Source organism: Penicillium arizonense, assembly GCF_001773325.1.
Source record: "Penicillium arizonense strain CBS 141311 chromosome Unknown PENARI_contig005, whole genome shotgun sequence".
Taxonomy (NCBI): domain Eukaryota; kingdom Fungi; phylum Ascomycota; class Eurotiomycetes; order Eurotiales; family Aspergillaceae; genus Penicillium; species Penicillium arizonense.
The window spans coordinates 427,684-443,888 of record NW_019173282.1 but is presented as its reverse complement, the minus strand read 5'-3'; the positions used below and the strand labels follow the sequence as shown (position 1 = coordinate 443,888).

The following is a 16,205-nucleotide window of genomic DNA, read 5'->3' as shown; positions in this document are numbered from 1 at the left end:
ATTGCTTTGCTCAATTCTTTTCTAGTTTTCTTTGTGGCAGGGGACCACTTCCACTCTTTAGCCCCCTGAGCTGGACCTGAGAGGAGATACATCATGGCGCGTCTCGGCCGCGTCGGGTTCCTGGCCCTCGCGGTGGTCTTCCACCTGATATATACATACTCAATCTTCGACATTTACTTCGTCAGCCCGATTGTGAGTGGCATGCGATCATATGGTGTCGAGCGACCCTCCGAAGCCGTCGCACCAGCAAAACGTCTCGTCTTGTTTGTCGCCGACGGCCTACGAGCCGACAAGGCCTTCCAAGCTTTCCCCGATCCATCTCCCGAAGCCGATCAAGAAACCGACGATGTGATTCGCCTGTCTCCGTTCATCCGCTCGAAAGTTCTCTCCGAAGGCACCTTTGGTGTCTCGCACACCCGTGTCCCCACCGAATCACGACCTGGCCATGTTGCGCTTATCGCCGGACTCTACGAGGATGTGTCCTCGGTGACAACCGGGTGGAAGCTGAACCCGGTCAACTTCGACAGCGTGTTCAACCAGAGCCGACACACGTGGAGCTGGGGTAGTCCTGATATTCTGCCCATGTTCAAGGAGGGCGCGGTACCTGGTAGGGTTGATGCGGAGATGTACAGTGAGGAAGCGGAGGATTTCACTGTCGATGCTACGCACTTGGACACCTGGGTCTTTGATAAAGTGCATGGGCTCTTCGAGTCGGCGAAGACGGACCCCGAATTGGATCGGAAGCTGCGGGACGACAAGTTGGTCTTCTTCCTTCATCTGCTGGGCTTGGATACCACGGGTCACTCTTTCCGACCTTATTCGAAGGAATATCTGCACAATATAAAAATCGTGGACCAGGGAGTCCAGTCCGTCACAAAACTCGTGGAGGATTTCTACGGCGATGATAAGACGGCATTCGTGTTCACTGCGGACCATGGCATGAGTGACACTGGCAGTCACGGTGACGGTCACCCGGATAACACACGTACACCCTTGGTTGTCTGGGGCTCTGGTGTTGCGAAACCACAATTTTCCATTGACGGACTTGCCCCGGGCCATGAAGATGGCTTTTCGGCCGATTGGGGATTCGACCAGGTCCGGCGCCACGATGTAGCACAGGCCGATGTTGCCGCGCTCATGGCTTACCTGGTTGGTCTTGATTTCCCCGTCAACTCGGTTGGCCAATTGCCGCTTGATTATCTCGATGCCAGTCCCAAAGAGAAGGCGCTGGCCGCGTTGGCCAACGCGCAAGGAGTTTTGGAAATGTATCGCGTGAAAGAGGAGCAAAAGAGATACGCAGTGATCCGGTATGTGCCTTATGAACCTCTGTCCGGATACCACGAGAACTCAATCGAAGGCCGACTGGCAAGAATTGAGGCACTCATTGCCAGTGGTGACCACGAGGAGGCCATTTTGGTATCCTCTGAGCTTCTTCGGACTGCCCTCGAGGGCCTGCGTTACTTGCAGACCTACGACTGGGTTTTTTTGCGGACTATCGTTTCTGTTGGATACTTGGGCTGGATTGCCTATGCCCTGACCACAGTGATTGATCTGCATGTTTTGCATGGAACGTCAGACTCTCACCGGACGACAGCGAGCATTTCATTCTTCTCATCCATTTTGGTTACTCTGTTCTCCGTCTTCCTCTACCAGGACTCCTCCTGGCGCTACTATTTCTACGGATTCTTCCCAGTATACTTCTGGGAAGAGGTCTTCGCGCGCCGGAAGGCTTTGATTGCCGGTCGTGAGATCGTATTGGGCCACGTGCGCTCTTTCACCGGATACCTCAAGTTTGGTCTCCAGCTGCTGGCATTCCTTGGAGTGATGGAGGCCTTAGTTCAATCCTATTTCCACCGGGAGATCTTCACCGTTTGCTTCGCTCTGGGTGCATTTTGGCCTGTGGTGCATGGATTTGGTTTCATCCGAAGCCATGCGCTCCTCTCTGTGACTTGGGCACTTGGTTGCGGATTAATGAGTACATTTACTCTTCTCCCAGTCATCAAGATGGAAAATATTGACACAATGTAAGCTCCCTGTTTCTTCAATTGGTTGCCACTTATTAACACTTCTACAGTACTTATGGTGGACTGATCATGTTCCTAACTGGCATCTTATATCTGTTATTCGAGGACAATATCATTGGACACCGTGATGGCAATGCCATTGGCCGTGTCGGGTCGCGCGTTATCATGGGAGTTCAAATTGGCATGGTTCTTCTTGCCCTGATTGTGACCAGATCAACTGTGTTTTCTTTGCAGGCTCGCCAAGGCGTGCCGTTTGGAAACATTGTCGTTGGATGGATTGTACTAGGTAAGTTCAATTTGTCGAAGACCCTGGGAATGTCATCTTTGAGCAATGCTAACTAGTTTCAGTGGCCTCTCTCTCCCTCCCATTCTTCCACCGGCTGTATCCAAACAGTCACTATCTTCACCGTCTTATGGTCATTTTCTTGACCTTCTCACCAACCTTTATCATTCTCACCATCTCATGGGAGGGTCTGTTCTATTTTGTGTTCTGCATGACCATTGTAACATGGGTTCGTCTGGAACACGCAATCTACGTTCATACAAAGGCCAATACTACGGCGCAACAAGCCGGCAATGGGTCTGTCACAAAGCCTTCGACTGGCACTGCCACCGTTGACGGCGAAACCTTCCATTACCGTGCTCTTACGCTCTCCGATGTCCGTGTGGCACTGTTCTTCTTCTTCCTCTTGCAGGCAGCCTTCTTCAGCACCGGAAACGTTGCTTCAATCTCGACCTTCTCCCTCGACAGCGTCCGCCGTCTTGTCCCCGTCTTCAACCCCTTTAGCCAAGGCGCTCTCCTGATCCTCCAAATTCTCATTCCCTTCGCTATCATCAGTGCCAACCTGGGCATCCTGAACCGCCGACTGGAAGTCCCACCTAGCGCCCTCTTCATGGTCGTCATGGCCATCTCAGACATCATGACTCTCAATTTCTTCTTCATGGTCCGAGACGAGGGCTCCTGGCTTGACATCGGCATGACAATCAGCCACTTCTGCATTGCCAGCGCCCTTTGCACCTTCGTGGCAGGTCTGGAATTCCTTAGCGAGCAATTTGTCAGCGGCGTGGACGTAAGTCCTACAATAGGAGCTGTTGGATCGGCCGTGGTCCAGGTCATGGATGAAGCGGCTGAGTGTGGCCACGAGGCAGTCCGCAAAGATCCGGAGCCCAAGAAGACCCAGCCTAACGGAAACGGGGCTAAGCAGGGCAAGTCCAAGTCAAAGGGCAAGGCCAAGGGCAAGAAGAACGGGTTCTCATAGCCCACTTGTGGATGTAGCCGAGGACCACCCTGCTCCCGAAAACCCGCAGGAACACTACAGATTTAATTGCGACTTTTCAATGTATTTTACATGTATCACATGGCAATATATCCATCTCGTCCATATCGTATCGAACACGAACACGCACACGCACACGCTACAGTATGATATAGATCCGATCAAAACTTGCCCTAGCAAGCCTAAAGTTATATCCAATGGTAGAGTACTGTATACCTTGCAACTCATTCCCGAACCCACAATTTCTGCATGGGAGACAAGGAGATCGGACTTCCATTCCCCTCCGATCACCCCCTAACCAGCCTAGCCTACACACACAATATAACAGGCACACCCAATAAACAAGGATCTCGACCCGGCGAACGGGCCCAGGAACATGGTGCCTGACCGAAACAACTGGCTTTATACCCAAAACATCAAGAGGCTTGCAGGAGGATCATCTCCTATGTGGAGCATGTGCTGTGATTGGGTGGAGCTCTCTCTTTGTGCCGAGGTATCACAAGATTGCTACGAGATGTACTGTAGCGAGAACACCAGGGCTTTTCTAAGGATCTGGGGATCGGAATGAGATGAACAGGTTGGATGGGATTGGATTAGATGTTCCCCGCGTTTTTCCTTGCGTTTTCGTCCCCCATCTGCCGCCCCCGCAATATCGCCTCTGGTGGATGTGATGCTGTAGATGGGCTTGGTTGGATTGAGGGTCTGAGGGTTTGAGGTATCAGTTACAGAAGCACGATCTACATTATCTTCTAAGTGCATCTATTTGTCTGAAACAGTTTCTATGTAACTAGCCTCTCAGTCATGTAGATGTACATGAATATAATGTAGAGAGTAAGTCTCACGGCCATACTTCGTAGATAGAGATATATAGTAGCTATAGAGGTGACACAACGCAAACTCAATCATGCCACCCAATATCTCAAAAGCAAACATATACTTCCGAATGCAAGGGCACCGTGCAAAGTGCAGTGCAGTTCATGAGAATCCCCGACTCAAACCGTTGCCTCCGCATGCTGCGTGGCTGTAGGCTTCCACTGGCCGTGGCTATTCTATCTGGTAACGTCATATCCCACAGATGAAATGTTGGCAGGAAAACCGCAACGTACGGGACAATCCTTAGGAGGCTGAAGTCAAGGAACGGTGTGCAGGTGGGCCTACGCTCACCGTTGGAAACCAAATTACTTGTCGGTACCCCTATCCCTTGCCGTTTTTGGCTTTGGCTCGTGCTGCTTTTTTACGGGTTGATTACATAAGATTTCTCTTGGGCTGGCATTTTTGTTATAGCTTAGCTCTATTTCTAGACTCTCTTTTATTTTCCCTTCTTTAGATAGATCCGTATAGTCAGGAGAAGACAGCTCGTATAAATTCCTGTAGGGTGAAGTCCGAGGGTTTGGATTATCTACGGTTGAGGTCGACATCTATACAACCTTGAACGATGCACTAAGTTCTATATATAGCTCCGTAGTCATCGCTCAATTCAGATTTAGTAGAATAAATCATTCGCACACCTATTCCATCTTTGACCCTAGTCCTATTCCTTGAAATATTCAATCAGGGAAGCAGAATGAGCAGCATTTCTGGCAAAATACCGAGGCCGAGGCTGGACTCGAAAGGGAAAACGAGATAAGGAAGCTGCAATTATGGCATATAGCTCATGGTGAATTTGAGGATATTCTTTGAGCTGAAGCTACTTTTCCGTATTGAAACGGCACTGCGAACGACATATTAGAAAGAGGTATTATCACGAAGAATATCTAAACAGCTTTCGACCACACTCCTACTATCAGCTAACGTGAAACGCTTGCGGCTCCCAAAAAGGATTACTAGTCGCCTAATAAGGCTTTAGGATTTAGACTAGACCAGTACCCGAGTACTCTAGGCCCCTCTGAGTTGATTGACGGACGGATATGGTTGAGTTGCCTTTTGATCTAGCTGTGGCCCCGTCGGTGTATAAGAGAAACTAGATCTATGTTCAGTGTTCAAATTTGGTTATTGTTATGTTCTAAGTCCTCTCTCAATCAACATTACTCTCTGCACCCAAACCCTGATACTCTCTATCTCCCTCCATATGTAGGAGAAGAGACTTCTTCTTCTCTTGCATCATGATTGAGACTTATTAAATAGAATGTCTAAGTGCTTTGGTGAAGAACCAACGCCATTAGGGCATGTACAGTACCACGTGACACTCAGACTGAGAAATACACGGTCAAAAAGCGGCATCACACGTCCCAAGATAGGCAAGCCCCAGAGGAAATCGTCGTCTCTTTTCCGCTCCACCGTCTCCCCTCTGTAGATCATGACCCTGCCGCCCTGCAAAATTCAGTGTGGGTGACTACAGTACCTGGGACCTGGAAGCTATGGGGATGTCTAGGGCTACATGTACATATACAAGTAGTGTACCTACAGTAGGTGCATATATTGGAGTGATGTCTATGATATTTCCAACTCAATATTTAGCCTATTTTGTAGCAGACCAAATGCAGACCAAAGAGCGGAACATAGACAATAATGGAGACGTAAACCCGTTGAAACAACAGCCTATAAGTTGTACCAAATTGCTGACCAGGGGGAGATCTCCACCGTGACGATTATTGCCACAGCCCTCCCCCAGATATTCCCTCTCTCTCTTCTTCCCCCTCTGTGTTCCGGTACATTTTCTTTTGATCGCGTGGCGTCCTCCTTATTCTCGGTGCCTACCTTGTTACCTCCAGGCCTATTGAGTCTTATATTGCCAGCTCCTTTCCTCCGCCCTCCGCCCTCCGACCTCCGACCTCCGACCTCCCTCCTTTACCTGCGACGACTCTCCATCTGAGATGCTGCATGGAGACGGCGCTATGAGTACCACCGAATTTCACACCGATCAACATTCGGACAACTCGCACCCCAGCCCGGCTCCGAGTAACGCGGGCTCGACGGGGACGTCGGGCATCACCGTGCGCAATGGTCCGCAAGGCCAACCGCTGAGTTTTAGAAGGTAAGTCTTGGAAGATGTGATGATGGAAGATACTGGAGATGCTGGAGATGGCGATACAGCTTTCTGCGATATGTGCAATCTCTAGATGCTATATTGGTTGATGCTGGGAGTCGCGGGGGTGCGGGCGCAACCCAGAGAGAGACTGGGTTTTCCAGGACCTCGCACCCCCGTTGCTTTGGGAGAAAGACTATGCAGAGTTAAGCATTTAAAGGCGCTTGCTGATTTGTTTTATCTAATCTAGGCAACGTGCATCACGCGCGTGCGAGGTACGTTCTGGATTCTCGAGGGGCGACGCGACTGGGGTGCCGAGGTTCTCTCGCACCTCGGCTCGGTTGCTTATCGGTGAACTGCATATACTCCCCCACTATAGCTTCGAACTGGACGAGATGGCTGACAGTGTTTCTTTGGGAATTTAGACTTGTCATGCTCGAAAGGTGTGTTTTCTCTCGGTCGCATCGTACTTCGTCGTCGCTAACCCCATTCACCGCCTATAGGTCCGATGTGATGCTGCTAGTCTCGGGGTGCCCTGCACCAATTGTGTCGCCTTCTCGATCGAATGCAAGATTCCCTCGCCGAAACGAAAGAAGAGCCAAGCCAAGAGCAAGGATGAATCGCGGTATGGTGACAGCCCCCCACATACTGCCTCCTCGCTCGTCGATGCCGCCGTTGCTCAGTTTCGACCCACCGAGGAGCCGGCGCGCTCTGTGTCTGTGTCTGGATCTGTCTCAGCACCCCGGGAAGCGGAGCGGAGCTCCGACTCGGACGAGAAGGATGCTTTTGGATACAGGAAAAACCGCATGGCTGCCGAAGGCATGCCCGTTACCTCTCTTTCCGAGGCTGAGGCAGCCCAACAAGCATCGGCCAATAACGCCTATGCTCAATTTATGAAGCCCAAGTTTGCCCGTGCTCCGATTAAAGATGCTGGCCGGGTGGCGTACCTGGGCGAGTCGTCAAATCTGTCCCTGCTGGTTCAAGATCGACATGGAACAACGGATGTCGTGCACTACCCGCTCCCACCGAATATCAGAGGATCCCGTGCCCGCTTGACGGACTTGGACAATTTGGAAATCGACATTCTACACCAGCGAGGTGCTTTCTTGCTCCCTCCCAAACCGCTGTGCGATGAGTTGGTCGACGCTTACTTCAAGTGGGTGGCACCCGTGGTGCCCATTATCAACAAGAGTCGCTTCATGCGTCAATACCGGGACCCTAAGAATCCGCCTTCGTTGCTACTCTTGCAGGCAATTCTGCTGGCAGGATCGAGAGTCTGCACCAACCAGCAGCTGATGGATGCCAATGGGTCGACCACCCCCGCTGCCATGACTTTTTACAAGCGTGCTAAGGCGCTGTATGATGCCAACTATGAGGATGATCGTGTCACCATCGTGCAGGCACTAGTGCTATTGGGCTGGTACTGGGAAGGACCTGAAGGTGAGTGGTTGACCAGTATATGCCTTTCTTTCGGTCTCTAATGAGTTATAGATGTCACCAAGAACGTCTTCTATTGGACTCGGGTCGCGATGGTAGTAGCACAGGGCTCTGGAATGCACCGCAGTGTGGAAATGTCACAGCTCAGCAAACCAGACAAGAGACTCTGGAAGAGGATTTGGTGGACTCTTTTCACCCGTGATCGTTCTGTGGCTGTCGCATTGGGACGTCCAATCGGAATCAATACAGACGACTCGGATGTTGAAATGGTGACAGAAGACGATTTCATTGAAGATGAGCTCGATGCTCCCGCCGATATTCCTCCAGACCCCGTCCATGTTCACTTTTTCCTTCAATATGTCAAGCTGTGCGAGATCATGGGCTTGGTTCTCTCGCAGCAGTACTCTGTGGCTTCGAAGTCACGGCGCATGAATGCAATGGACCTCACCCACTCAGATATGGCCTTGGCCGATTGGCTGCAGAACTGCCCCAAGGAAGTGTGCTGGCAACGGTCTAAACATCATTTCTGGGCTGCACTTTTGCATTCAAACTACTAGTATGTGATTTTCCCTCCGATCATTCAACTGAAACTAACCATCTTAGTACCACGCTGTGCCTTCTTCACAGGGCTCACATGCCGCCTGCCTCGTCTGCCCCGAATAGTTACAGGGTTGAAGAAATGGCCTACCCGTCACGAACCATTGCATTCCAGGCGGCAGGCATGATCACTTCAATTGTCGAGAACCTACACGCTCACGGAGAGATTCGATTTGCCCCCGCATTCATCGTTTACAGTCTGTTTTCAGCCTTGATCATGCACGTATATCAAATGCGCTCGTCAGTTCCTTCAATTGTGACGACCTGCCAGGAAAGAATCAATGCGTGCATGCTGGCGCTAAAGGATGTATCAAAGGTTTGGCTGGTGGCGAAGATGGTCAACACGCTCTTTGAGTCTATTCTCGGAAATAAGATTCTAGAGGAGCGACTCCAGAAAGCTGCAGGCCGGAAACACCAGCGAAACCGGCACGAAAACGCGGCCCCTTCGAAGAAGCCAGACCCGCCGAAGCGCAAGTTCGACGACATGGACCTCGGACTGCCAAACGGTGGTCCTACACCTCCTGTCTCGTACGAGCGCTCTCGTCCCCAGACACCCGCCGTCACACCATCCCGAGAGCTGAATCAACCCACTTTGGGCCACCAATCACCCAACACACACCGCGGTCCCCACGATCCAATGACAGGCACAGGCAACTCCCGAGCCAACACCCGACCAACAACTCCCTTCAACGGCCAATTCTCCCTCCCTGCCACACCCCCCGACTTCTTCCTAGTAACGCGCACCTCGCCCAACCTCTCCCCCTCCCTATGGGAGAACTTCCAACCTGACCAACTCTTCCCAGACGGCACAGCTTTCTTCCCAGAGCTGGCCTCCCCGCCGCCACCTGGCTCTGTCGACCCATCCCTACAAATCCCATCCACCCTCCCCCCGAACATGTCCCAGCGTCCAGGCCCAATGATGAACAACCAGCCCCAACCCGTTCCAGGCGGCCGCAGCATGTCCGTCTCCCAGGATAGCCCACAGGTGATGCAGGGCATCCCCGGCGCCGTCGGCATGCAGCCCACGGGCCCACAGCAACAAATGTTCAGCATGGAAGGCCAGCAGACATGGCCCCCGATGCAAGGCCTTGATGGAACGATGAGCGGTGCGGCCATGGACAATGCCAGTCAGGATGATAACTGGAGTAGCAGTTCGCGCAGTGGACCTACTGCGCCTACCACGCTGAATGTCGAGGACTGGTTCCAGTTCTTTGGTATTAACGGTGGCTTTGGAGATTTGGCTGCGTAATCATGTCCCCACGCTCGAGAATTATCCATGACGTTTACTTTTGGTTTCCTTCTTGGGATGTCGGCTTGGGTTTTGGCTTCACTATCGGATTGGAATAATGTACTTCCAATCCACTTTGCGCACTCTAATCTAATTGCTATGCTATGGTATGCTATGGTATGCTATGTTAGTATATACCATCATCCCTATCCCTATCTCTAACTCTATCTCTATCTCTTGCACCTTTCCTTCCTGCTATCTGCGTCTGATTTAACAAAACGGATTACGAGGTGGTTCTGGCTGGGCGTTTTGGATGTGGGATTGGTTGATTGGCCGGGTCGTGTTTTGTGTTCTATGTCTGGGGTTGATCTTCTTTGGATATCCTTGGAGGCTGGTTGCTGTTCTCATTTTTTTCCCCCTTCTTCTTCTTCTTTCTTGTCACTTGTTCTCTTATCCTTTCATCTCTTTTGGTTATGTTCTTTTTCTACATTTTTGTTTGTTTGCTCATTAGGTAAAACTTCACGGACTGGAATCCAGAGGGAGTTGGGAGGAGTAGGAGTATATACATTTTCAATTTCAATTGCTTTTCTCTTAAGATAAGGTCAGACCTCTAGGGGAAGCGGGGGTTGTTTGCATAAGATCTGTAATTGAGCTCCCCTCTAACATATTGATAGTTTCCTTTCTGGGAATGTGTATATGGTAATGAACCTGCGCATATATAGGGTGCAATTAACTGGGATGTACGGCCCTAATTTTTATGTCTACGTATTCCGTATATAAAATGATTAACTAAAATATGTACACGGATAGCTAGATACCCCATATACCCAATGGATCAGGGCCTGAGCCTGAGTCTTTCCTGGATTGCTGTAGTTTCTTTACCCGTCTGACCAGTGTTCCGACCAGTATGGGGCCGATTAGTGTGCAGAGTGAAATTGCCCATATGACTACCAGGTAGATATCGGATGAGCCTTCAGACGACGATCCAGAGGAGAATATCCCTTGGCTTTCCGCAATGGAGGCGATGAGATAACCCACTTCGCCTCTGGCGACCATTGCCAATCCGAGGATGAATGGTGGATATAGAGATTTGGGTTTAGGTGGAAGAGACATGTGAGACCTGGACTTGAGATTGGGATTGGGATTGGTTGCAGATGGTTCATTCGTCGTTCGGGGCTCGGCTTGATTGGAATCGTCTGGACTCGAGATTCCACCGGTCTCAGTCCTATTTCGACCCTCTGTCTTCTTTGAGCTGTTCTTCTCTCGCTCTGAAGGCTTGCTCGTAGCTTGGGGTTTGGAACAGCAGGATTGGGCGTATGCAAATGGTCTCTTGAGGATCGATACCAGACTTGTCAAAGGATTCGTGGAGAAGCGCACGAGCCATAGAGCTGTGATCATTTTCCCAATTGCCATTAGGATAGCGTAGATTATTCCTCGCCATACGATTTGGCCTTGAAACATTTTGGTTATGGGGATTGCGAATCCAATTGACGCCTATGTGGATTAGTTATTTCTCCCAGTTGAAGGGGACAGGGGGCTCACGAAGAACAGAGGTAAGAGGATACGATTGGTTGGTTCTTTGTAATACTTGTTGTAGATAAATTCACCTGTCGGTGTACCGTCATGCGATGGGTCATTTTCTTGTGTAGCTTGTGTACCAGATGGCTCTGTAGTTTGAGACAGCTGATTTACGGCATCGCGTGTAGCATCTTGATGACTGCAAGTCTGCTCGAGGGGTGAAGCAGTAGCTAAATGAAACGTTTCAGGCTGTGAAGCAACCACCGAAGGCTTCGATTGAGTCACCAATCCATCAAACCAGGAGACAATCACTCCGGCAAGGTAAGCAGCAAAAAGACTCGAGGTACCAGCATATGTCGCGCCGGCCACAATGCCCACGAGAACACATATGTGCGCGAGGAATGCAAATTGTGCAGTTCCCACATAATCAGGGAGCTTGCTCTTGTGGTCAACCACTTTCTTTAATACAGGTCGGAGACAGAAAGCACACAGTAGTAAGAGACCAACAGCAAACCCGAGGGAAACAAAAACGGGCCGGATGACAGTCACAGCGCTGAACGACGCCGCGCTTCCGCCAAGGTTGGAGATAATCTGGACCATAACTAAGCTAACGACATCATCGATCATTGCAGCACTTGTGGTGACCGTTCCAAGGCGTGTAGTCGTTAGTTGAGTGGTTGAAAGGATGGTAAAGGTAGTTCCAAGACTTGTTGCGCTTAGCGCTGCGCCAGCAGCGAATGCTTGGAGCGATGTTGCGGATACAAGCTCTTTGAGAATGAAGGATAACACCATTGGTACACCAATTCCAGTGAGGGCAACGGCTGTTGAAAGAAGAATGTTTGCCTTGAGGGACTCGATCGAGGTTGATAGACCACCTGTGTATGTTAGATTGTATGTTGTTATAAGCAAATTGGTGTATATGTACCTTCATAAATTAGTAATATCAACCCTAGATAGCCAATTTGCTGAATGACGCGTTCTGTCTCTTGGTCAAGCCATTGTGCTCCTGGTGTACCCCAAATGATGCCAATGAAGAGCTGGCCGATGAGCCCACAGTACAGGAGTTTGTCGAGGCAGGTATTGGCTATATTGAGGATCAATAGTAGCCCGGTGTAATTCAAAACTGTTTCGATGGATGGCTCGTGGTAGGCAAATGCTGCTTCCGATTCCGACGTCATTTTGTTCTTAGCGGTGAGATGAACGTGTTCCGGTTATCATGGCAAAAGTAAAAGTGTATGTCTTGGAAAAGTAGCAGACTCCATAGGTTATGTAAAGGGGTGTGGATTTCTTTAAGCCTTTTGGGATTAGGATAAATAAGGTGGAATGATGAGAATAAGATGGAATTCCAGAGCGGTAACTTAGTCTCCTCCGGGTTGCCAAGTCGATGACTTGACCACAGCGGTTATTATGAAGGGATTGCCCTACTAAGTCTCTCAATATAGACCTGGTAGCTTGTTCATGGTAGAGTGAACACACGAAAGGACTAGTATAAAGACATAAAAAGCTTGTTTACCAAGTTTAGGGCGTGGGATGTAACCTATAGATCGGATCCCTCAACTAAATGCACTTGATATCTATCTAACTTGCATATCAATATGTAATATACACCTACCTATCTATATGACATACATCTACCAATATAAAGCTATATATCTATCTATCTCGGTAAATAACTTAGGCGTCGAGAATGCCTGACTCACCCCAGACCGCCCAAATCGGGACTAGTGAATGACGAAATCGCAATCCTGGCCTCTCGACCAATCACAGCGCGGCCGAAAGAGTCAGTCCAGTCCGGGGGAGAAAGACGTGAATTATGTGTGACTTCTTTTTCTTCTCTTCTTTATTTTGATTCTCCCATTGATCTATTAACTTCCACTCTTCGACTTGCATTTCAAGTATTACTGTGCATTAGCATACCCTCAATATCACCCTCTATTCGCTCCCTCTTTCTGCCCCGCTCTGCAGCGATGTCGGCCTCAAGATCCGGAGTTCCCAATGCTGCGTCGGGGTCGACCAGCACTGGAAAGAAGACTTTCCCTCCTGTTGATCTCGCGGGAAATGACCTGCCACCTTCACCAGCCCCGTCCAGCCCTCACCCTGGTCGCCGCTACAACATTGCCACCGAATTGGTCTTCACCGAGGGCAGTGACCAATACAATGCCAGCAGCGTGCCGATCTACCAGGTACACATTCCACAACAACCCAATGGCAATTTCAATGATATCTTAATGCTGACCATGATTAACTTATAGAGTGCTACTTTCAAGCAAACCTCCGGCGGTGGTGGTGGAGAGTATGACTACACACGGTCTGGCAACCCGACCCGCACACACCTCGAGCGACACTTGGCCAAGATCATGTCGGCACAGCGTGCCCTCGTAGTCTCATCCGGTATGGCTGCTTTGGATGTGATCACCCGACTCCTCCGTCCTGGTGACGAGGTCGTCACCGGTGATGACCTCTACGGCGGTACCAACCGACTCCTCAAGTACCTCTCGACCAACGGCGGCATCATCGTGCACCACGTCGACACCACACAGCCTGAGAAGGTCCAGGCAGTACTGAGCGAGAAGACCACTATGGTGCTGCTCGAGACCCCTACCAACCCCCTTATCAAGATCGTTGACATTGGCCGCATTGCCACCGCTGCCCACGAAGCCAATCCCAACTGCATTGTCTCAGTGGATAACACTATGATGTCTCCGCTCCTGCTCAACCCTCTGGACTTCGGTGCCGATGTCGTTTACGAGAGTGGCACCAAGTACCTGTCGGGTCACCACGACCTGATGGCCGGTGTCATTGCCGTCAACGACCTGGCTCTCGGCGAACGTCTTTACTTCCCTATCAACGCCTCGGGATGCGGTCTGTCGCCTTTCGACTCTTGGCTGTTGCTGCGTGGTGTGAAGACCCTTAAGGTCCGCATGGACCAGCAACAGAGCAACGCTCAGCGCATTGCCGAGTTCCTTGAGTCGAACGGCTTCAAGGTCCGCTACCCCGGTCTGCGGTCGCACCCGCAGTACGAACTTCACAATTCCATGGCGCGGGGCGCCGGTGCTGTGCTCTCGTTCGAGACCGGTGACACCGTTATCAGTGAGCGCATTGTCGAGAGCGCCAAGCTTTGGGCCATCAGTGTCAGCTTTGGCTGTGTCAACAGTTTGATCAGTATGCCCTGCCGTATGAGCCATGCCAGCATTGACGCGAAGACGCGGGCGGAACGCGCCATGCCAGAGGACTTGATTCGTCTCTGTGTAGGAATTGAGGATGTGGACGACTTGATTGACGACTTGAGCCGAGCGGTATGATTCCCGTACATTCCCCCATTTTGGTGTTTTGGAAACTAATTATTTTCACAGTTGGTGCAAGCCGGTGCTGTCAATGTTACTATGGAAGGAATCGAAGCTCGCTAGAGGTGAATATCCGGCGTTGGGGATTTAAAACATGTTAGCTATAATGAACATTTCTGGACTTGCATTTATCCGGAGAGTAGATCTCGGGCCGGCATCGGAGACCCGGCGCCGGGTCGCGCCCGGGTCATTCTCGTCCGAAGCTGGGGTCGCGATAGTCCTCATCTTGCATTTGTAATTCTTTTTCCCTAATTTGTTCTTCCCCAGGGTTTGTTTGTACAGTACCTACGCATTGTGATGCACTCTCACCCATACACTTGCACCCGATTATAATCCCCATAAGAGTATGACTCGGGATGCAACCGCAGATCCATTCAATATGTCGACAGTAAAACAAAGCCCAATTGCGCGCTCTACAGCAGCATGGAACACGAAAGACCTGGGCAAGCGACTCGGTGTCGATGTCGCCAGCGCAGCAACTGCAGGCGCGCTGACCTGTCCGTTGATCACGATCATTGACCGGTAAGCTCAGAAGTTACAGAGAAGCTTTTCAAGACGCTAACCTGCTGGACAGTGCAATAATCGAGAAAGCATCAAAGGGCTTCCCTATCCAGCAAACAATAACAAACTGCCTCAAGTCCATGGTCTCCCGACCAAGCGGATTCTTTCTCAGCACTCCATTCCTCCTCATCTATACCCTGTACAGCTCGACCTACCTCACGGCAAATGCAATCGATACACTCACCTCCACGATGCGCAACCAGTCCTACGACACCGTAACACCGGGCCCCCTCAAATTCATCGCAACGACAACAGTCAACATGGCAATCTGCGTCTACAAAGACGCGCGCTTCGCCAAAATCTTCGGCGCCTCTCCTTCCCCATCCCAACCAACAACCACTGCAACAGGCCAACCTCAACAACCACCCTCCACTCTACGCGCCCCAGCTCCAGCACAGGCCCCAGCACCTCCATCAACATGCCATCCGCACGCAGCCCCCGGCTCGACGTTAACAATCCCCAAATCTTCCTACACCCTTTTCTGCCTCCGCGACAGCATCACAATCTTCGCATCATTCAACATTCCAGCCCTCATCGCACCCTCAATACCGGATTTCGTCGCCTCAACGCCAGGCATGAAATCTACCCTCGCGCAGTTCTCTTGTCCGGCTCTCATGCAGTTCGCGAGTACGCCCATGCATCTCCTCGGCTTGGATTTGTTTAACCGTCAGCCTGCTGGTGGTCTACCCTGGACGGATCGTGTGGCACGCATTCGTCGGGATTATGTACCCGCCTGCTTTGCCCGTATGGGCAAGATTGTCCCTGCTTATGGTATTGGTGGTGTGGCCAATGTCAGATTGAGGGATTATTTGATGAAGCGCGTTGAGAATCGGGCTTGATTGAATGGATGCTTTGGTGCTGCTGTCGGATCGGACTTATGACTTGATGATCTTTTTATTTTTCATTTCTCTAGATCTGCGTTTGTTGTGGTTCATCTCTGATGCCACGTTTCGTCTTCTCTCTCCACTCAGACTTGCATTCATCATCTATTAGGGGACTATGCTTGGGAGTTTTTCTTGGATTTGCACATTTGGCCTTGTTTATGCCTGAGACGAGCACTGTTTTATCATTTGGCCGTGGTCTTGATTGATTTTCGGGTACATTTTCTCCCTTGTGTTATTGTTCTTTTTTACTAGACTGTGTGATACATATTAGATACAGTTAGATACAGTTAAACTCGGGCTTTAGACTGGTTAGAATGTCTTTGCCGTTAATACTATGCATTTTCTCTTGGATCATGGCTTTTCCGCTGTT

General features: G+C 50.4%; 5 protein-coding genes across 5 annotated transcripts; 4 read left to right on the top strand and 1 right to left on the bottom strand.

Annotated features, from left to right (window-relative positions):
- Positions 1 to 93: 93 nt before the first annotated feature.
- On the top strand, positions 94 to 3,283 carry PENARI_c005G05414 (mannose-ethanolamine phosphotransferase MCD4; the record flags this gene model as incomplete). The annotated part of the gene is made up of 3 exons (XM_022629748.1): positions 94 to 2,024; positions 2,075 to 2,310; positions 2,373 to 3,283. 3 exons carry the CDS (start codon positions 94 to 96, stop codon positions 3,281 to 3,283), a joined length of 3,078 nt encoding a protein of 1,025 aa, XP_022490227.1.
- A 2,852-nt stretch (positions 3,284 to 6,135) lies between these two features.
- Positions 6,136 to 9,549, top strand: farA (CeGAL family transcription factor; the record flags this gene model as incomplete). The annotated part of the gene is made up of 5 exons (XM_022630089.1): positions 6,136 to 6,275; positions 6,517 to 6,541; positions 6,770 to 7,706; positions 7,758 to 8,259; positions 8,307 to 9,549. 5 exons carry the CDS (start codon positions 6,136 to 6,138, stop codon positions 9,547 to 9,549), a joined length of 2,847 nt encoding a protein of 948 aa, XP_022490311.1.
- A 1,482-nt stretch (positions 9,550 to 11,031) lies between these two features.
- PENARI_c005G03258 (cation:proton antiporter) lies at positions 11,032 to 12,224 on the bottom strand (the record flags this gene model as incomplete). Its single annotated transcript, XM_022629665.1, has 2 exons — positions 11,032 to 11,921; positions 11,972 to 12,224. 2 exons carry the CDS (start codon positions 12,222 to 12,224, stop codon positions 11,032 to 11,034), a joined length of 1,143 nt encoding a protein of 380 aa, XP_022490138.1.
- Positions 12,225 to 13,013: 789 nt separating this feature from the next.
- Positions 13,014 to 14,453, top strand: PENARI_c005G09056 (cystathionine beta-lyase STR3; the record flags this gene model as incomplete). The annotated part of the gene is made up of 3 exons (XM_022629931.1): positions 13,014 to 13,229; positions 13,299 to 14,342; positions 14,400 to 14,453. 3 exons carry the CDS (start codon positions 13,014 to 13,016, stop codon positions 14,451 to 14,453), a joined length of 1,314 nt encoding a protein of 437 aa, XP_022490221.1.
- A 316-nt stretch (positions 14,454 to 14,769) lies between these two features.
- Positions 14,770 to 15,790, top strand: PENARI_c005G06124 (uncharacterized protein; the record flags this gene model as incomplete). The annotated part of the gene is made up of 2 exons (XM_022629785.1): positions 14,770 to 14,912; positions 14,965 to 15,790. The coding sequence occupies 2 exons, from the start codon at positions 14,770 to 14,772 to the stop codon at positions 15,788 to 15,790; spliced, it is 969 nt and encodes a 322-aa protein (XP_022490258.1).
- Positions 15,791 to 16,205: the final 415 nt, after the last annotated feature.